We start from the raw sequence: 22,842 nt of genomic DNA on the forward strand, positions 1-22,842 counted from the left end.
AATTGCCACCAAACAGCCACCAAATAGAAGTCCATGTTACAGTCACTACCAATTAGATAATGGTGGCACAATGAATAGTTACACCTTTGAAATATTATATCATTTTTATATATCGGTGTCCATGTTGAAATATGTTTTTTTTTTTTTAAAAGGGCCCATTAATATGGACACCCAAATACATATATACATATATACATACATACATACATACATACATACATACATATATATAAATATAGTTAATAGACTACACAGAATTGCATGTTTGCTGTAGTCTTCCATAACTAATCACATATTCAAAAAAATCAGGTCTAAAACCAATGAGCTATACTAAAAAAAAATATGAAACTATGCGTCAAAGTACGAAATAGGCACCAAATTTGAAGGAAATTGCCACTTAAAAGACTTAACATTTTCTTGAACACCTCCTAACATGTTTTTTAAGAGTGACATGCTCCTCGTAATGCTTGAGCCTCAGTAATTGCTATTTCTACCTGCAAACACATAACCACATGGATCAAATGACTAAAATATAGACAAAATTATGCCTTTACAGTTTTATTGTTTCCTACAATCTGCATTAAAGTCTCTAACATTCCACACGAAAAACTGATGTGGCAAGTAGATCAATTTTTTAGCAGATACATTTATGAGTCTCAACATTTCCCAAGTGATATACTTGCGAGTAGATAAATTTTCGATCAGTGGATATGGTTATCTATTATGACATCACAAAAACATTCTAAAGGTAAGACTCATTGTTTTGAACCAGTGGCTTGATGTTATCAATTTACATCAAAGTGAACCATTTATCTAATTTTTGGGTCTTAATATATTACAAATTTAACATCAACACAAGCACCAACAAATTTCAATTTATTTTTATTCCTTTTTGTTTAACCCAATCAACTTCCTTGAGAAATAAAACAAAAGGTAAAGAGAGAAAGAGAGAGTTCCCAACCTGGCTCAACTTTGCCTTTAGAAACTAAGCACTGGAAATAGAGATGAACTTGGTGAATATAGATAGACTTGGTGGCTCTGAAAACTAAGTAATAAGATAAATTTGTTAAGTAATTTTATCATGCTCAGGTTTTTTTTTGCTTCACAAGCTATACAATAAGGACAAAATAATTGCCCCCCCCCCCCCCCCCCCCAAAAAAAAAAAAACTGGTCCTCACATTACCCACCTAATATCATATATAATATCCTTACCCAAAAAAAAAAAAAAAAGAGTAAGGAAAAAAATATACAACAATTAAAATTACAGATGAGAGTTAAACACTAGAGTCACTTAAGCAAAAATTGTGTGCAATAAAAAAATTGAAAATTAAAAAGGAATTTTTACGTTCAGCCACAAACCTGTGTAGTTCTCTTATCCCTCAAATGTACAACAATGAAAGAGGAGAAACTAAGAATGCTAAATAAATTTAAAGAGGAAATTACTTAAAGAGGTAATGTATAAATCAACGAAAACAAAACCCCAATGGGAAAGAATAAGAGCAGTTTCAGCGTGGGAACCCTTCCCCTAGGCAATACATTATGCTATCCACTCAGTGAACAGTAACTGCCATTAATGAACAGTAATCGTCTTTTGTATCTCCACCGTTGCACTTCAATAACCCTGGCAATAGGCAATAAAATATTAGTATTTTTTTTTATTTTTATAAAATAATAAAAAATAATTTTATTTGTAATTTCGGATCAGATTTTTAATCGTTCTCGTTGCGCCGCGTGTCATTATCTGAAAAGTTATAAAATAATACAAAATAATTTTATTTGTAATTTCAGATAAGATTTTTAATTGTTCTCGTTGCGCCACTTGTCATAAAATCCGAAAAGACTATTGGTGATGGATTTCCGATAAAATTTTTAATCGTACTTGTTGCGCCATGTATCATTATCTGAAAATATAATTATTGGTGATGGATTTCCGATAAGATTATTAACTAACCACATCGCGCCACGTGTCATAATCTATTTACAATCTTTGAGGATAGATTTCCATCAGATTTTTAACGAATGACGGCATGCCATGTGGCATTATCTACAACTTAATCCTTTTTTAATAATCCAAATAATCCACTATTCATCCTCACAAATCTCACATCAATTTTCTCAAGATCTCTATCATTATTCATTATGGAAGATTAGTACGATTATGATGCCGTTGATGAATATGAGCTAGACACGATGAACAATTCAAGAACATGTATATATTGTGCTCATGATACTACTGAAGAACCCGTGCAATATGAGCCATTAAAAAAGGATGGACGTTACAATGAATTGATCATTCAACGATATACTGCACTTCAAAGGCTATATATGCACAATGCCCAGCAAATTGATTTGATAGAGTACCAGTAGGAATTGAAACAATCTCAAGATACTTAAGTTCATTTAGTGGGTTTGTTTGTTTTTTTTTTTTTTTTTTTTTTTTTTTTGTGTGTGTTTATTTAATTTTATTTGGTGTGTTTCTTTTAGTTCATTTAGTGAGGTTTTTGTTATTTGGTATGTTTATGTAATTTTATTTGGTGTGTTTAAATGTCTTTTGAATAAAGATTCTCTTAGTATAAATAAATTACCAAATTAAATAAAGTACTAAAATCGATACATTGGAAACAACATAAAGTACTCTATTCAATAAATAAGAAATTACAACCCGAAGTGATTGGAAAATTATGAGCTCCGATTACAAAAAGTATTCTATTCATCATCACTTAACCAATTTGTGGTGCTAGGATGATCTTCTCTTGTCGTGCTAGGACCATCTCCTCTTGCTCTCCCTTCTCTTGCACACCTCCTTTGCACCACATCCGCTTTCTCCGACTTCCAAAATATTTAGAATTTGGAGACTACCCTTCTAAAGGCATGTTCATAATGTCACGATCTCGTTGAGCCATTCTTTCTTCTCTAACATGTTCCCTTTCTTGCCTAAGTAGCTCTCTTTCTCTCTCATTAGCTTGAAATGCTCTTTCAACAGCTGCAGCGTTTGCCTCTTCTCTAGCCTTATCAGCCTCAAATTTCGCCATTTCCCACGCCAAAGTCGATTTACCTTGGCGAGCAAGTTGTTCCATATACTTTGCATAATCATTCTTCGAAGTACTCCCTTTTCTCTTTAAAGCCTTCTTACCTTCAGGCCTAATTGGATAACGGGTCGATCCCGACGCTTGTTCAAAGGGGGCGTTTCGAGCACTTCTTCTGCTTCATCTTCATGAACATGCGAGCCATGACCAGGTGTAGAGTATAGAGGGGTGTTGTTCATGAAAACTTCTGAACCGACATGCACAACTTTGAATTTTGGACAATCTTTGACAATATTCCAACATTCCCACCGGTTGAATGATTTATTTTTTGTTTTGGTTTTGGCACCATACCAAGCTTGTGCTTGAAGTTGCTACACAATACGGGATAAAAAATAATTATAATGAAAGTAAGTAACAAATAATTATAATGAAAGTAGTTAACAAAAAAATAATACAAACAAATAATTATAATGAAAGTAGGTAACAAATAAATAATACAAACAAATAATTATTGACACACCCCGACCTAGATCAGGGCATGCTGGTCATCACGTGGAAGTGACGTAGCCATGTGCACAGTGCGGAAGCTAATAAAATAGGAATGTAAATAGTACGAATAATAAAACTAGCATACAAAATATAGTAGAAACAAGTGCTAGCGTAAGTGAGACACAAGTTCAGAGCATAAGCCTAAAGCAGTCCAAATGAAAATGATGCGACAACAGTACACCCGAAGGTGGCCCTAGGATGGTGATCGTCTGTCAGAAATGCCGGGAAAGCCCTCTGGGAAAAACCACCAAACCTGCTAGTCAACTAGAACCTGGAGGGGCGCAAAACAAAAGCGTGAGTGGGCAAAAACAAAGCTTTTCGAAAAATCGTTTAATAAATACTTTCTAACCCCTCGTCGTAAAACCTGTATACTTCCCAGAAAATAACTATACATATATATATATATATATATATATATATATCAATCATGCTCAATAATATGCCATGCCAGAGCCTCAAAATAAAATGCAAGTGCTCAGGTATAAATCATATCAATAACATATAATCTGGCAGCCGGAGTCACCTAACATGACCTGTACGGCTGAATCTAGAGCTCAAATCTCAACTCACTAACTGGACCTGCACACGAGTCGGAACCACCTAAAGTGGTTTGTACGACAGGCCTGGGTGTAATACATATATACGCTCTAGTGCTACGATCACGTGAAGGCTGGGCGAATAATTGCGGGTCACCTACGAGTCAGAACCACCTAAAGTGGTATGTACGACAGGACTGTGCACCTAACTTGGATCCAAGCTGAGAGTGTGGTGCGGGAGGTGAACATCACGTGAAGGACTGTGCCCAACTCTGGGCTGGAGCACTAACACCAGGGGTGCAGGTTATGAGCTCTCTATGCATCTCAAATCACTACTGAAAGTAAACATAAATCACAACTCACCTGGCACTTACCTGTGTGTCCGCAGCACCAAACATATATATATATAATTAACAATGCAACTAACGATGCATAACCAATAATAATATAATGCATGGCATATGGAAATTAACAATTCAAATCAATTTCTGGGAAAATATATGTATATAGGTATATACGGAAAACCAAAAGCCCACTCACTGGTATGTGGAAGGGTCGTAGCCCCCCTATCTCGAGTGACCACGCTTGTCCTCGGGATAGGTATCATCTATATGCGAAACAACTACAAAAACGTCAATTTTAAAGCACACAACCAACCTTTAGAAATAACTTCTCATACAATGCTCAAATGGGGTGTATGAATACACCAACGTGATCTACTCAACCTCAGGAACATCCCCATATTTTTAAAATAATTTTTCACCGTCGCACGCGCCTCCACGCGCAGGCCAAGGCACGGCCACACGCGCCGGCCACACGCAGGCACGTGCCTGGCACGCTTGACGCCGTCAGGAATATTCCGTCAGTTTTAACAGATTCCGTCAACAGCATCAGGAATATTCCGTCGTCTTCTCCGGAGCCGTCGCCGGCGTCGGAAAATTGGAAAATTTTCAAACTTTGATATCTTCTTCGTTTTTCAACCAAATTTCACAAAATTGGTACCAAAATGAAGCTTAGAACTAGAGGAACACAATCATACCACTTTCAAGTGCTAAAATCTACAAAATCTCACCTGCAAAATCAACCCAACTCCGGCCAACTTCGAAACTAGTGATCCCGACGTCCAAAACCTTCAAACGAACCACCTCGAGCCTCCTAGGGACCTCACCAAGCTTCCTACAAGCTTGAAATTCCCTAAAACGTGAGAAATCACGTGAGCATGAACAGTATCAAAATCGGGCATCGTGAGTTCGACGTGAAAACGAGGGTATTCTCACCTGAAAAAGGTATGGTTGGACTCCTACAAGCCTCACGAGCACGAATATGGCCTTGGTTTCTTCGATCTGTGGAAGTTCAAAGGGTTTGTGGGTGTGTCCGTACGTTTCAAGGAGAATGGGGAGGAATGGGGACTCGGGACAGGGTGCAGGAAACAAGAGGAAAGGTGGTGGAGTGTGGGAAAGTGTGTGTGTGGCTCCAAACATGCCAACAAAACACAAAACGCAAAGAAATCGAACTAGGGGCAAAACTATCTTTTCACGCGTATGGTTTAATATTTCTGGGACGGGCTGTCACAATTATAATGAAAATAGGAAACAAATAAATAATACAAACAAATAAATAATATATTGTTACTTGATCCGCGTAATTTTCCCCACAAATAATTATAATGAAAGTAGGTAACAAATAAATAATACAAACAAATAAATAATATATTGTTACCTGATCCCCGTAATTTTTCCCACTTCGATTATTATTGGCTTGTGCCAAGGCGTCTCTCTATGTACTAAACGATTGGCTAAGTAATTTTCAACGACTAGACATCGATTCTTTGGTTCTTTTCCCACCCATTTTCTCAAGATAATTGGTATGAATAAGACTCCACATTTCTCGCAACTGCATCTCATTAGCCCGTAAGCAAACTATGAGTAACTTCAACCCAGCTAGTACACAACACAATATCTTCAAGAAGCGTCCAATTTGTACATGCATCAGTAGTCATTTTGTTGAAAAAAATTGGATTAAAACTGTCACATCCCAGCCCGGGGGGACCACTTCCCGGGCCTGCTCCACCACCGTAGCACGATATTGTCTGCTTTGGGCTTACCATTCCCTCACGGTTTTGTTTTTGGGAACTCACGAGCAACTTCCCAGTGGGTCACCCATCATGGGATTGCTCTAGCCCCCTTCTCGCTTAACTTCGGAGTTCCTACGGAACCCAAAGCCAGTGAGCTCCCAAAAGGTCTTGTGCTAGGTAGGGATGGGAATATACATTTAAGGATCACTCCCCTGGGCAATGTGGGATGTCACAGAAACTTTGAGAGAAAGATAGGAATTTGATTGAAAGTAGTTGAGAAAATATGAAATTGTGGTGTAAAGGTATCTGATAATGAGAAGTTATTTATAGAAAAGTAAAAACAATTTTTTTAAAATTTTTCAGATTTTTGTTTTGAGTTTTTACAATTTTTTTTTTAATTTTTATTGAACTAATTAATCTCTGCCATTGGATTTAAAAAAAAAAAAATTGAATTCCAACACTCCAGATTGTGCCACGTGTCACAACGGTAACTTTTCTTAATTTTAAAACTATTTTTTATTTTATTTATTTATTTATAAAGCAGAATAATATCAACCGTTGATCTCATATCCAACGGTTGATATTAAATAAGATTTTTTTTATTTTTATTACCGTTGCAAATCGAACAGTGATGTGTGCGGAGAAGATGGCAATAAAGGGACCTGAAACTGGAGATTTTGAATTGAAACCGATTGAAATTTCTTAGATTGAAAGGGAAAATAAATCTAAAAAATCGAGAAAAAAAATCATAAAATTGAAAAGGATCTAAAATTGAAAACATGTTGTCCTCGGCAAACGAACTGACGAGTGAACTATCCACGTCTGAAACGTCAATGACGAGAGGTCGTGGATCTCTAGGTTGACCTAAGGAGAGAGAAATCCAATAAGAACATTAAGAATGTAGATCCCCAAGCCTTACGACACCACGTAAAAGTGAGGACTCGAGAAAGATTTACAAGCGAAAGGGCAAGGGAGCTAGGTCTAGACCATCTCTTGGTAACCTAAAACCTAAAAATATTTAGTTTAGAAAATTTAGGTTTTACCTTAGAAACAGTTTTTCTGCTCCAACCTTTCTGACCTAAAATTTTAGCCTGAGATTATCAAAGAATGAATTAAAGCTAATTAAAAAAAAAATTATGTAGACTATCCTAAATTAATTATATGAATATTTTAACCTAAAAATATTTAAATTCCGATAAATTTTGAAAAATCACTAAATCAATACATGAAAATCATGATAAACCACATAAACTTAATAGAAACGACATTTAATAAACTACATAAACTTAATACAATCGAAAACTCATAGACTACATAAACTTAATAATGATATGCACCATCTTGACTTGGTGATGGACTTGGGTGATAGTCTTGAGCTGAATCATCATCTTGAAATATACTCATTTGTAAAATGTCATTTGCTTACCACGTAAGTATTTCTTCCTCTCTAGAGTGTATTTGTCGAGGTCCTCCATCATCAAATTAACTTCAAACCTTTCCTGCTCCCTATCCCCTTCTTCCTTCATGGCCAAACACATTTAGGCTAAGTCTGCTTGCTAAGAGATATGGTTTTCGTTCAATCTTACCATTTCGCTAGCAAATTGTGCACGTATCGGATCTTGGGACTTCCCTTTTCTCTTTGTTTCCTTTTGCTTATTTTTACCCGGGGGCCTCGCAAAAAAAGAAGTTGGGGTCATTTGTTCGACACCTTCATTGTCGAAAAAATTCACACCTTCATTGTCGAAAAAATTCACACCTTCATTGACATCATTTAGGGGTGGGGCTTCACTATGAAATAATCTTCCACATTGTTGGTTCGCATCAGTTCCCCACCTTGGACAATCCTTGAGGATGTTCCAAGCATGATGCAACTTAAAAGCTTGATTTTTTGGTGTAGTTCTTATCTTGTAAATTGCCATTGCTTTGTCACCCTATGCAACAAATACATAAAAACAATTAGTTGCAAAATACTATTATGTACATGACAACTAAAATATCAACAAAGAAACTCACAATTTCTGAGGCACCCCTTCCACTAGGCATGTCAACCGTGGCTCTCTCCAAGCTTCCCTTCCACAAAGTGCATGCTTTGTTGATAATCTTTCACCGATCATAAACACCACCAACTTCCTTTCAACCGGCGTTGGAGTTTTCATGGAACTTATCAACGATATTACCCCACAAAACCTTTCTATTTTGATTCGTGCTGATGGCGTCATATTCACTAACAGAAATTCATGCCAAACATAAAGCAATATCTTCGTCAAAGGTTCAATTACGACCTCTAACATGCTCTTTTGCCATCTTGAAAAATTTGGAAATGAGAAGAAATGGTAGAAAGAAAAATTGGAAGAATTGTAGGAGAAAAGTGAGTTTTGTGTGGATGTTTGAACAAATACATAGGTATTTATAGAGTTTTTGCTTGAATTTTAAGTTAAATAATTTTTTTAAATTATTTTAGCCGTTGGATTTAAATTTGGACCGTTAGATTTGATTATATTCAATTTAAGCTGTTTGATTCAATAAATATATAAATATAAAACTAAAAAAAAAATATTTGAACCTGGACCGTTGGATTAACCAATGGCCCATTTAATGAAGACCCTTGGATGATAAAAAGTAGCCGTTGGGCTACTTATTACTTTGACAACCGGGGGAACACCCCCACGTGGGGTTGTCACCCTTTCAACAAAGCCTAGCGCGTGCAGCACGTAGGCGAGTTGGATTTGGGAAGTGGGCTTCACAACCCTGGTTTCATTCTCAATTGGTGGGGCCCATTTTTCTTTGTGGCCTAAAATTGGGCCGGAATTTGACCCCCATTTGGGTTTTAGGTTTTAGGTTTATTTTAGGTCATGGGTTGGAGTGGATTTGGGGGGGAGGGGGGGAGGAAGGGAAATTTTAGGTTTTAACCCACCAATGGAGATGGTCTTAGGGAGGAGGAGAGAGGCTAAGCACAGGGAGGAGAGAGACAAATAGAGAGAACGACTGGTTGAAAATTAGGGTTGAGGTAAATTTCGTTGTTGTTGCGCTCTAGAGAGAGCGGAGAGTGGGAGATGAGATCGGCAAATACCATGGTTGTTTTGGGTTGTCAGTGGTGAGAGAGGAGAGAAATATGGAAGAAGCAGAGAATGAAAAAGTGGGAGTGAATTGAGTGAAATATGAATAGTAGCGGATGTTGAAAATATCTTTTAGGGTTTGATAACTTTGTATTTTATATGGATGTGAAAATATATGTGGAATAATACTATTAAATGAATATAAAACTATTTTTGACAAAAAAAAAAAAAAAAGAGAGAGAGGAGAGCAAAACTGAATCCTAAGTTAAAAAGCAAAACAATATGACTTTGGTGACACATACATTTACAAAGCCACTGATAGAGAATGGTGCCCTCAAATCGATGCTCTATAACATATTTTCTAGTAGTGAGACTTCTAAGCTGGCACATCTAGATTTTGTTCACACAATTTTTTTACAAACAACTGGTACTTGTATGATCAAGAGAATTTATGATCCGGAGGTGAAAAATGCCATACAGGATATTCGAAGTCCTAATATGAGAGTATCCATTCTTGGCCATGCTAGTTATAACGGTAAAGCGGTTACTTTCAACATGGGGATTCTCCAACGGGAATGGAGAGAGTTAGGAGAAGTGAAGGGCCGGCCTCATAGCTCCTTGCTAAAGGCAATAAAATATTTTGATTTGTTTATGAAAATGGTACTTTTTTTTTTTTTTTTTGGGTGAACATGAAAATGGTACTTTTGAGCAAGAAATTAAGAACCTAAACTTATGTGTGGTTAGTGGTAACTATGAGTATTTGCTACATTGATGCTTATGTTTGGTGGTACAATTTATCGTGGTTTGGGTGTTCATGACTAGGATTACATTTCATATGGTCTTAAACAGGTTTGCACGATCTGCTATATATGATAATCCAATGGGGGTTGCAAGCATCGGGTATTTTCATTTGAATTATAATTTTTCCCACTTCATTTTTTCCCGATTGAGACCGAAAAAAGCCTAGGTTTCGAATGAAAGTTGAGGGGTTAGATTTTTGTGTGGTAATTCATCTTTTGGTGCAGACATGTAGCACATACGAACAGAAGGTTTATCATTGCCCACGTTGTCAAACCCCAATACTTACCAAACAAAAACTGATTTGTGGGGATGAAAAGGTATGTTCTTCTATCATATTTTGCATATGGTATCCTTGAAGTTTTTTGTTAATTAATAGGCCAATTACACTCTCTTGTATGCATACGCAGTTGTATGCTTCCTACTGTTATTCGTTGCGTTTCAGACTGTTCATCACTGGGGCTAACTTTTTTTATACTGTAACAGTTTTGGTGCCCCATCTGCCTTGCTAATCCAAAAGGCATGGCCCTTGGTTGTGGGCGTCAGGTAGTTTGTTTCATTTGAATTAATATTTATCTCAAATACAAATAATTTTTCACGTGGATATTCACTTTATCTTCCTCATGCAGACATGTTCGGAATGTAGACGTGACCTTCAGTCATGCCCAAAATGTGGAAGTGTTGGGACCCAATGCAGCTGTACTAACAATTCTAGTTCTTCTTCGTAATTAGATCGTTGCTTTTGGATGGTGGTACTGTTTCTAGAAGAGAGCAAATAGATCTTGGATCGAAACCCCCAAGTTCATTGTGACATCATTTAGCTGTCCGGAAGTTTGTAATGTGACCTTCAGTTAGAAGGTCAAGATATATGTTGTTCTAAGAAAGGATATATTGTACATTTTTGTTGTCATTTTGAAGTCATATGTTTTGAACCAATTTTGATGCAGGAAGAGCTAAGGGTCTCGAGGAGACGAGAGATAGATGACCTAGTAATCTCTCAACCAGAGACAATAGAGCAAGATCAACATTGTTAATCATGAAATTCACTCAAAATGATCAAGCCAAATGTTTGATTTAAGAAGGGAGAAATCACTCACTTTGCACAAAGCAAATATATTTCTTTAATAAATCAAGTCTCCCCTCAAGCCTTTAGTACATGATATGATCAAATCAAACGCTTGATTTGAGAAAGAAGAAATCACTTAATTCAATTGCACAAAGCAAATATATATTTTTAATTAATCAAGTCTCCCCTCAAGCCTTTAGTACATGATATTTATAAAGAAAAGCAAATATATTTTTTTAATTAATCAAGTTTCCCCTCAAACCTTTAGTACATGATATTTATAAAGAAAAGCAAATATATTTTTTTAATTAAAGTCTTCCCTCAAATCTTTACTACATGATATTAATAAGGAAAATACAACGAATAGAAGGGCCAGTTTGATTCCGCCGCCTAACATCTAAATTTTAGTCTCCCCAAAACTGTCTAAATTATTTTAGTCTCCCCAAAACTGTCTAAAATTATTTTTTTAATTTGTGTATTAAAGCCTTGTCCGAATTGGAATTTTAATTTGTGTATTAAAGCCTTGTCCGAATTGGAATTTTAGTCTCCCCAAAACTGTCTAAAATGTTCTTAAATGAATACTTGATTATTTTATGCTGCTCTAAAACCCTATTAATTATATAGAGTAAATTATATAAAACTACGTTAACTATGAATCGAATGACAATCTCATACCTCATCTTTTAAATATTCTAATGTTATACATCATCTTATGAATTCATTGCAATGTCAAATATCGGTTAAATTTTCTGTTAAGTTTGAATGTTAAGTAATGAAGTGGCAAGTGTAAGACCCACATCCTCACGTATTCAAATTAAAAAAAAATAATTTTATATTAATTAAATGACTACATTAAAAAAAATTTAAATTAAAAAATTATGGGAGCCAACCCCACCACCCATCACCCTCACTTTCCCCAACTCCTTCCATCACCCCCCTCTCCCTCCCTCCTTCCTTCACAACCAGAAACCCAGATCCCACCCGCGCCAACATCCCCACCCCCCTCCTCACCCCACCTCCCCGGCTACTCATCCCGCTCCCCCACTCTTCTCCTCTCTTCCCAGAAACAAACAAATTTTGATACAAAAAAAAACCCATAATTTTTTTTGCAGGTGATCGATTCGATCTCGATTCACCCTTCAATCTCCAGACTTCGCCATCAATGACTTAACTGACCGATTTCGCCGTCTCTTCCCCCCTGGGCACCTCAACGTCGCCCCCTCCACCCATTCCGTGTTGAAGTTGTCAAAGAGTCTAGCTGATAGGTTTCCTTGTTTCTAGGGTTCATTCCCTGGACGTGCTAATAACCCTCCTATACTTGAGGGACAAGTTTGTTATCTGTTTTGAATTAGTCGTTTACCACGATTCTAGGGTTGCTGTTATCGTGGGCTGTTATTCCTTTATTGATGTAAAGCTATTTAATAGCTGGTTGTAGTCTTTTAGTTGAATAAGAACGTTTCTGAGTTTTCAAGACTAAAATACCTTTTGTTCATATTCATACAAACTTCACGTAAACCTAGTTCAGTTTCTACATCTGGTATCAGAGCCCCATCACAGGGGCCTGACCAAAACCAGCAAACACAGTTGCTTACGTGAAAGAACAAGAATATGACGTCCGAGAACAGTTTTGTGCAACCGGCCATTCCAAGGCTCGACGGGCACTACGATCACTGGAGCATGCTTATGGAAAACTTTCTGCGTTCCAAGGAGTATTGGAACCTGGTGGAGACGGGGATCACTGCAGTCGCAGGAGGAGCGGACTTGAGTGATTCACAGAAGAAGGCACAGGAGGAACTGAAGTTGAAAGATCTTAAGGCCAAGAACTATCTGTTTCAGGCCATTGATCGTTCTATCCTTGAAACGATCTTGAAGAAGGACACGGCAAAAGACATATGGGACTCTTTGAAGCAAAAGTACCAAGGGACTGCACGTGTGAAGCGAGCTCAGTTGCAAGCACTTCGAAAGGAGTTCGAAGTATTGCATATGAAGGCTGGAGAAACCGTCAATGATTATTTTGGGAGGACACTCACTATAGCTAATAAGATGAGGATACATGGCGAAAGAATGGAGGATATAGTGATCATTGAGAAAGTTTTGAGGTCTATGACGTCAAAATTCGATTATGTGGTCTGTTCGATTGAGGAGTCGAATGATTTGGATACTCTATCCATTGATGAACTTCAGAGCAGTTTGCTTGTGCATGAACAAAGGATGGGTCAACATGTGATGGATGAACAAGCTCTCCAAATCACCACTGGTTTCCAACAAAGAGGAAGGAGTGGTGGCCGTGGCTCCTATCGGGGAAGAGGTAGAGGAAGGGGTAGATTTGGGTTCGACAAATCTATCATAGAATGCTACAATTGTCACGAACTAGGACACTTTCAGTGGGAATGTCCTAAGAAGACTAGGGACTCCAATGCTCACTTTGCAGAAACAAGTGAGGAAGTGCTGCTCATGGCGTTGGTGGATGACAAGGAAACTGAAACGGAGCAGATTTGGTTTCTTGACTCAGGATGTAGCAATCACATGTGTGGCAGAAAGGAAGCATTTATCGAAATAGATGCTAATTTTCGAGAGTCAGTCAAGCTGGGAAACAACTTCAGTCTCAGTGTGCAAGGAAAGGGAAAAGTACGAATGGAGGTGCATGGGATCATGCATGTGATCACAGACGTTTTCTTTGTCCCTGAATTAAAGAATAACTTGTTGAGTATTGGTCAACTGCAAGAGAGGGGACTCGCAGTGCTCATGCAACATGGAAAGTGTAAGATTTTTCACCCTGAGAAAGGTCTCATTCTCGAAACTGAGATGACATATAACAGGATGTTTGCCTTGAATGCTCGCTGCCCAGGAAATGAACAAAGTTGTCTTTCCATGACAACCACAGATCAAGCTGATCGCTGGCATCGTCGATATGGACATTTAAGTTGGAGTGGTCTGAAGGTGTTACAACAAAAGAACATGGTTAAGGGGCTGCCAAAGCTCAAAGCTTCTTAGAACTTGTGTGAAGGCTGCCTTGTGGGGAAGCAACATCGTGAATCTTTTCCTAGGGAAAGTACATGGAGAGCCTCAAAGATCCTACAATTGATCCACGCTGACATCTGTGGTCCCATAAACCCAATCTCAAACAGTAAGAAGAGATATTTCATCACTTTTACTGATGACTATAGTAGAAGAACTTGGGTTTATTTCCTGGTGGAGAAATCAGAAGCTTTCACCGTGTTCAAAACATACAAAGCCAAAGTGGAGAAGGAAACTGGATCATTCATAAGAGGTTTGAGGACAGATCGAGGTGGTGAGTTCACATCAAATGAATTCACAGATTTCTGCAATGAGAATGGGGTTCAAAGGCAGTTAACAGCTGCTTATACGCCCCAACAGAACGGGGTTGCTGAATGGAAGAGTCGAACCATCATGAATATGGTTCGATGTATGCTATCAGAGAAGCGAATTCCAAAGACCTTCTGGCCTGAAGCAGTGAACTGGGCTGTCCACGTGCTAAATCGAAGTCCAACGCTTGCAGTAAAGAGCAAAACACCTGAGGAAGCATGGAGTGGGCGCAAACCCTCAGTAGAGCACTTTAGGGTTTTTGGTTGCATCTCTCATGTGCACGTACCAGATAGCAAAAGATTGAAGCTTGATGACAAAAGTCTCAAATGTATACTGTTAGGGGTAAGTGAGGAGTCCAAAGCTTATAGACTGTTTGACCCTATTTCCAATAAAATCATTATAAGTCGAGATGTAGTGTTTGAAGAAGATCAACTATGGAATTGGGATGACAGTCATGAGCAAGATATTCTAGCTGATCTTGATGAAGAAGCAGGTACTGGAGATGAAGGAAATGAAGAAGAAACTGCTGTTCATGGGTCAGATGACAATAATTCGTTTGAATCAGAAGAAGATGCTATAATTGAAGGCAGTGCACCTCCAGAAGAACGGACTCGAAGACCACCAAGTTGGATGAGAGACTATGACACTGGTGACACTGGTGAAGGTCTCTCTGATGAAGAAGGTATGATCTTGGCTCACTTAGCTTTGTTTACAAATGGTGATCCTACTAGCTATTGTGAAGCTATGAAAAGTGAGAAATGGAAACAAGCAATGGATAGAGAAATAGAAGCAATAGAGAAGAATCATACATGGGAATTGACTGACCTACCAACAGGAGGAAAAACCATTGGAGTCAAATGGATTTTCAAGACAAAATTGAATGAAAATGGGGAGGTGAACAAGTATAAGGCCCGGCTTGTTGCAAAGGGATATTGCCAACGATATAGAGTGGATTTTTCTGAAGTATTTGCACCAGTGGCACGAATGGATACAATTCGAATGGTAATATCCATTGCTGCACAAAGGAGCTGGAAAATTTACCAACTCGACGTCAAAGCAGCTTTCTTGCATGGAGAAATCAATGAAGAGGTTTTCGTTGAACAACCACCTGGATATGAACAGAAGGGAAGGGAAGACAAGGTTTATCGTCTCAAGAAGGCACTATATGGGCTCAAGCAGGCTCCACGAGCATGGTATAGTCGAATAGAGGCATATTTTATCAAAGAGGGATTCAGCAAATGTCCCTTTGAACACATACTGTTTGTCAAGACAGCCAGTGAAGGTAAAATTTTGATTGTATGCCTATATGTTGATGATCTCATTTTTACTGGAAATGATAGTGTGTTGTTTGAGAAGTTTAAGAGATCCATGATGACAGAATTTGATATGACTGATCTCGGGAGTATGAGATTCTTTCTTGGCATTGAAGTAACACAGAAACCAGATGGCATTTTTATAAGTCAGCGTAAATATGCACAGGAAGTGTTAGACAGGTTCAACATGGGTCAGTGCAACTCAGTGCACAACCCTGTGGTACCTGGATTCAAACTCACTCGTGATGAAGGGGGAGTAAAAGTAGATAGCACGCTGTACAAGCAAATGGTTGGGAGTCTTATGTATTTAACAGCTACACGACCTGATCTTATGTATGCTGTAAGTCTAATTAGCAGGTATATGGAGAATCCCACAGAGACACATTTGTTGGCAGTCAAAAGGATCTTAAGATACGTGAAGGGAACTGGTGACTTTGGGGTATTTTACAAGAAGGGAGGAAATGAAGAACTCATTGGCTATACAGACAGCAATTATGCTGGTGATCAAGATGACAGAAAGAGTACTTCAGGTTATGTATTTATGATGAATTCAGGAGCAGTTTCATGGTCCTCGAAGAAGCAACCAGTGGTCACTCTTTCTACTACTGAAGCAGAATTCATTGCAGCTGCTTCAAGTTCATGTCAAGTGGTGTGGATAAGAAGAATTTTGAGTTGCTTGACTCTGAGGCAAACTGGTCCAACAAAGGTTTACTGTGATAATGTATCAACCATTAAGCTGTCAAAGAATCCAGTAATGCATGGTCGCAGTAAACATATAGATGTAAGGTTTCATTTTCTTCGAGATCTTGTCAAGGATGAAGTAGTGGAGCTACTGCAGTGTTCTACTCAGGAGCAGATTGCAGACGTGATGACAAAGCCACTGAAACTTGAAGTATTTCAGAAACTGCGAGACCAAATGGGTGTATGCAGATGGCCTGGAATAAACTGAATCAACAGTATTCAGTTTAAAGGAGGAAATGTTGAAATTGTCAAAGAGTCTAGCTGATAGGTTTCCTTGTTTCTAGGGTTCATTCCCTGGACGTGCTAATAACCCTCCTATACTTGAGGGACAAGTTTGTTATCTGTTTTGAATTAGTCGTTTACCACGATTCTAGGGTTGCTGTTATCGTGGGCTGTTATTCCTTTATTGATGTAAAGCTATTTAATAGCTGGTTGTAGTCTTTTAGTTGAATAAGAATGCTTCTGAGTTTTCAAGACTAAAATACCTTTTGTTCATATTCATACAAACTTCACGTAAACCTAGTTCAGTTTCTACATTCTGTACAATTCTCCTTCGACCGCCCGACCCCCATCTCCGTCTTGCTACGCCGTTACAGACATCAGAGGTTCCTTCCACTGAAAATTCGACAATGCCCACTACGTTCTGCAAGAGCCGGGCGTGCCTGACTCGGTCCCGGGCTCGGAGCTGGTCAAGTTCCATTCGGTGGCTCGGGGAAAAAGCACATTCTATGTTCTGGGAGAAGAGAAGTGAGGAGAGAGAAGAGGGAGAGATTTTTTTATTTATTCAATTAGGCAAGGAGTGGGCTTCTTGTTTGCCATGTAATTATTTAACAAAAAAAAAATTAACAGAAAAATTAACAGATGTTTAACATTGTAATGAATTCATAAGACGAGGTATGATATTACAATATTTAAAAGATAAGATACGAGATTGCGGTGTGACTTATAATTGAGTTAGTTTTAAGTAATTTACTTAATTATATAGAATGATTTCAATTACTTATAAACATATGTAAAATCTCTTATTTTCTCGACATGAGATTCGTAATGTCAACTTTAGGATCGCCAGATCGATTTAGTCAGGTGCCTCTTTTGAAATAGGCTTAATTAAATCTGAGGGTCTTTTCATTTAGACCTAATCAACACACAACATTTTAGAGGAAGCTCAAAATAATTATTTTGTTAATTAATGTCTATTAAATTTCTTATTTTGAATTTTTTTTTTTCACTCAAGAACTTACCCTTTAGATAAATAAGGAAAATAATTTTGAATATCTTGATTAAATGCATTATTTGCACATTAAATTTTGAAACCTTGCATTGCTGCCATAAAAACTTCAATTCATAAGAACATTATCAACAAGTAAACAAATCATATATATACGTTACCTATGCATATGTATCAAACCTATTCATTGAAGAGGTACAATACAAATTGATAATACAAAAAAACAAAACAAAACAAAACAAAACAAGTAAATAATTAACTATCGTAGAGAAGAAACAACGCTACAGGAATTGTGTATCTTCAAAAAGAAGTAGAATGCTATTATCAACCTTTGGCATAGGCATAATAGCATTATCTATCTGTAGAAAGACAACATCATAATGTACCTAAACACAATTATGCACCTACAGCAGGTAGAAACAATTAAATGTATATTAGTTCATTTGACTAATTAATGTAAACACTATTGTGAACCCCATCTTCATCAAAGAACGACATGCAGATCCTTATAGCCTTAGACCAACTCCAATGGTGGGCTAAAAGTCAAATTACCCCCCAAAATTTCCCCTCAAACCCACTCCAACCCAAGGGGAAAGTTTGGGCTAAATGCTAAACCAATGCCAAATTTCCCCCAAAATTTAGCCCAGAAATCGGAGTAGACTCTATCCAATATTTATCGGAATTTAAATTTTTTAAAATTAAAATGTCCATAAAATTAATTTACGATAGTCTACATATTTATTATTTAAAAAAAAAATTAATTTAACAAAAAAAAAAGGCCTAAGTTCATTCTTTAATAATCCCAGGCTAAAATTTTAGGCTAGAACGGTTGGAGCAGAAAAGATGTTTCTAGGCTAAAAGCTAAATTTTCCGGGTTAAAAAATTTGGCTTTTAGCCCAACCATTGGAGATGGTCTTAACACCACTGCAGGAACATAAACAATACTTGTTGCCGCCGAATAATCAAAGTAAATATAGTTAGTGAGGATGGGAGTTGCAACCTATAACTGGAAGGGGGATTGAGGGCATTAAAGTATACATAAACGTTTATTGGAAGGGATTGTCGGGATGGGGGCTCGATGTTAAAAAAAAACAAGAAGAAAAATGGAATCAGGCCTTGGCACCTCCTTTATTTCTCAGAGTGCGAATTTGCTCACAATCCTAATTAACTAGGTAGTAAGCGTTATCAGTAGGGGTGGCAAATCAGTTAATTGAATTATTAATGGGTGCTCGTTAAGATTTATTTAGTTTAATTTCACTTTATATCATCATCACCACTACCAATCTCACCTTTATAATTCTGGTATTATACCAAATTAAACGGGCCTTAATAGGTACATATTAACAACTCAATAAGTATCAAAAGGAAGAGAGTCACATATACCATCACAACACGCAAATAACAAAAGGCCCTAGGCCGTATCAAACACACTCACAAGGTTCCCAGCGAAATCCAAGGACAAGAACAAAACGAGGGGCTTTACCCACATGCATTCGTGCAATTCTAACTGCGGTCGTTTATGTAGCTCAAGATAGAGATAACAGTTTGGCCCAGAGTTAAAACAAAAAGGAAGACGGCGTAGAGAACTGAGATGAAGGACCATGGCCTGCTAAAATAATTTCGGATGAAAGTAGCCCAACGGCTGCTGTAATATGCTTCCACATCTGTGAATTGCTTGGAGAGGTAGCATTCTCTTATGTTGAAGCCAGCTTTTTCCCCCAACTTTTTGAAGAGCTCTGCCACTTTTTGGTCGTTGTATGAGAAGCCAGTAGTGACGATCCCATCAGAACAAAGGAATGTGACGTCTCTAGGTGATGTGATGAGACTGCTCATGAAAGCAATATAGGTGGTGAACCACGTAGGACTGTTTCGGCGGCATTGTTCCAAGGCCATGCAGTTGATGAAGAGGGTAGTGGTGAAATCGTTGATTGTTATATGTGGGATTTGTAGTTCCTTACACATGCTAATAACGCTACCTTGGAAATTGATCTCCAAGAAGCTGTCCGCTCTTTGTGGCTTGAACTTTATACCGGAGGATCTTAGTTGTACGGTACACTGGATTGACTCGGAGGAGGGACAGTACTTTGGTTCTTTTTTTTTGTTTTTTCGGGTTGATGGACCATTCGGGACAGTACTTTGTTTTTGCGGAATAAGGCTTGAGTAAAACAAGTCAAGCAAGTGCTTGGGGTCCTCTGACGGTTGTGACTTTTTAAGGACTTCAATAGGCCGATGCAACGAATTATTGAACAAATTCAGCGCAAGAAGGACTAGAGAGTAGCCTTCTTGACGTTGATTCGTGGAGATGTTGTGTAATTTTTGGAGGACGGAGAAAGGGATCTGATTTTCAAGCTTGAGGAGGTCCCCGGTGACAATTGGAATCAACCATGGCTTGCTTAAGATGGGATCGTTTTCGTCCGTGAGATCTTCCGTATTCATACGATGAAAAAGCTCAATGATAAAGCACCCATCAAGCATCATCATATCTCTAAATTCATCTGACTTCAACTTGGAGATGACCTCACGATGATCCTCAGAGTAGCAACTTCTTGTATTTCCCTCCAACCTTCTCATGGCTTCGGAGTAATCTGCTTCAGGACGGTTTGATCGAGTAAGGAGTGCTCTAAGATACCAACGCTTGTGGCTCTCAAATTCCGACGACGTTCTCTTGTCGCCGTGGCATGGCCCCATGAAGACCATTTCTGGCTCAATGGCTTTGGAACTGAGTCCGGCAAGGCTGGCAGGAACTTTGTATATGGACACCCTGGGTCTTGGAATTTCTTCTTCTTCATCCCTGGGTCTTGGAATTTCTTCTTCTTCATTGCCAGGGTGATCTATTATATTACTATCATCGGGAGCTGCTTTTATTTCTTTGTGCTTTCCCGCAGAAGCTGGAGGGCTTAATCCATGCCCTTTTTCAGGATCAGCATCCATACTCTCTCTCACACACACACAACGGCTAATTATTAAGTCGAGAATATATAGGCCCTTTATGCAAAGCATCCTCATTTTTTGGGAAAAAAAAAAAAAAAAAAAAAAGAAGAAGAAGAAGAAGAAGAAGAAATAGGTGTGGGGCCCACTCCACATCGAATTTTAACGATCCGAACCGTCTATTTTGTAAGTCTCGATTCATGGATCATCCTTGCAAAAATTTAATTCAATCTGAAATCATTCGCCTATTTAATTATCAAGATCAAATTTTATTGTTTCTTATATTCATTTCTTTGAACCCAATTAAAAGTTTTAAATATTTCCAATTTGGCTAATATTTTGGAAGGATGATCTATGGAATACAACTTGAAAAATAAAAGATTTTCGACCCCACAACTAATCTCTATTTTTATAAAAAAAAATAGAGATCTCTTTTCCTTAAAGTCTCTCTCTCTCTCTCTCTCTCTCTCTCTCTCTCTCTCTCTCTCTCTATATATATATATATATATATATATATAGGGCAAAAGACTGTTTACTAGCCTTATGTTTCGTGGTTTTCAACATTTAGTACATCAAGTTTTTTTTGTCTTAGAATCATACCTAAAGTGTTAATTTTGGGACAGTCTTATACATCCGTTAGTCAAACTGTTAATTCTCCTGTTAAGTGATGACGTGGCGCCCATGTGGACAATGACTGGGCACCACGTGGCATTAAAAATATTAAAATAATTAATTAAATAAAAGATTAAAAAAAAAAAAAAAAAAAAAACCATCCCATCTCCCCCCCCCCCACCCCCAACCCAGAAGAAGAAGGAAAAAAAACAAAAAAACCATCCCTTATCCCCCCTGTCACATCCTGGCCCGGGGGGAACCACTTCCCAGGCCCGTTCCGTCATCGTAGCACCATATTGTCCGCTTTGGGCCCCAACCACGCCCTCATGGTTTTGTTTTTGAGAACTCACATGAGAACTTCCCGATGGGTCACCCATCCTTAGAATGCTCTCGCGCGCTACTCGCTTAACTTCAGAATTCCTATGGAACCCGAAGCCAGTAAGCTCCCAAAATGCCTCATGCTAGGTAAAGATGGGAATATACATATAAGAAGCACTCCCCTGGGCGATGTGGGATCAATCCACTCTCCTTAGGGGCCCGACGTCCTCGTTGGCACACACGCGGCCAGGGTTAGGCTCTGATACCAAATTGTCACATCCCCGCCCGGGCTCGCTCCACCACCGTAGCATGATATTGTCCGCATTGGGCCTCGACCAGGCCCTCATGGTTTTGTTTCTGGGAACTCACACAAGAACTTCTTGATGGGTTACCCATCCTGGGAATGCTCTCACACGCTACTCGCTTAACTTCGGAGTTCCCATGGAACTTGAAGTCAATGAGCTCCCAAAAGGCCTCGTGCTAGGTAGGGATGAGAATATACATATAAGGATCACTCCCCTGGGTGATGTGGGATGTCACACCCCCCTCGCCCCTAACCCAGAAAAAGAAGAAGAACGGGAAAAAAAAAAAAAAAAAAAAAAAAAAAAAAAAAAAAAAAACTAATCTGCAACCCAGAAGAGGAAGAAGAAGGAGGAGGAAGAAGAAGGAAAAAAAAAACCGAATCTGCAACCCAAAAGAAGAAGAAACCCAGTTCGTCCCACCCCCTGTGACCATGACCGCAAACCGAGACAATGAACTCCATATTTTTGGGATTTTCAGTGTGGGTGAATTTCGAAAATGCTTTGAGATGGGGAGTTTGAGTTTGAGATTATTTTTGGACTGGATCTGGAAACAACGAACTGGGTTTTTTTTTTCTTCTTCTTCTTCTTCTGGGTTAGGGGCGGGACTCGGGTTTTCTTTATTTATTTTTTTTTTTTTTCCTTCTTCTTCTTCTTCTGGGTTCTTCTTCTGGGGTTTTCTTTATTTATTTATTTATTTATTTCCTTCTTCTTCTTCTTTTGGGTTCTTCTTCTGGGGTTTTCTTTATTTATTTATTTATTTTCCTTCTTCTTCTTCTTCTTCTTCTTCTTCTGGGTTCTTGTTCTGGGTTGGGGGCGCAGGGCGCGGGGAAGAAAGGATGGGGTTTGTTTGTTTGTTTGTTTGTTTTAATTTAATTAATTATTTTAATATTTTAAATGCCACATGGCGCCAATTATTGTCCACATGGGCGCCATATCATCACTTAACGGGAGAATTAACAGTTTGACTA

General features: G+C 38.2%; 1 protein-coding gene across 1 annotated transcript; it reads right to left on the minus strand.

Moving 5' to 3' along the window:
* Nucleotides 1-19,217: 19,217 nt before the first annotated feature.
* Nucleotides 19,218-20,645, minus strand: LOC137744575 (UPF0481 protein At3g47200-like). Its single transcript, XM_068484354.1, has one exon. The coding sequence runs from the start codon at nucleotides 20,643-20,645 to the stop codon at nucleotides 19,218-19,220; it is 1,428 nt and encodes a 475-aa protein (XP_068340455.1).
* Nucleotides 20,646-22,842: the final 2,197 nt, after the last annotated feature.

The sequence above is a fragment of the Pyrus communis genome, chromosome 9 (genome assembly GCF_963583255.1).
Source record: "Pyrus communis chromosome 9, drPyrComm1.1, whole genome shotgun sequence".
Lineage (NCBI taxonomy): Eukaryota > Viridiplantae > Streptophyta > Magnoliopsida > Rosales > Rosaceae > Pyrus > Pyrus communis.

Bases quoted from the DNA above. Each gene is read 5' to 3' on its own strand.
- LOC137744575 (XM_068484354.1), bottom strand. From the start codon at position 20,645: ATGGATGCTGATCCTGAAAAAGGGCATGGATTAAGCCCTCCAGCTTCT.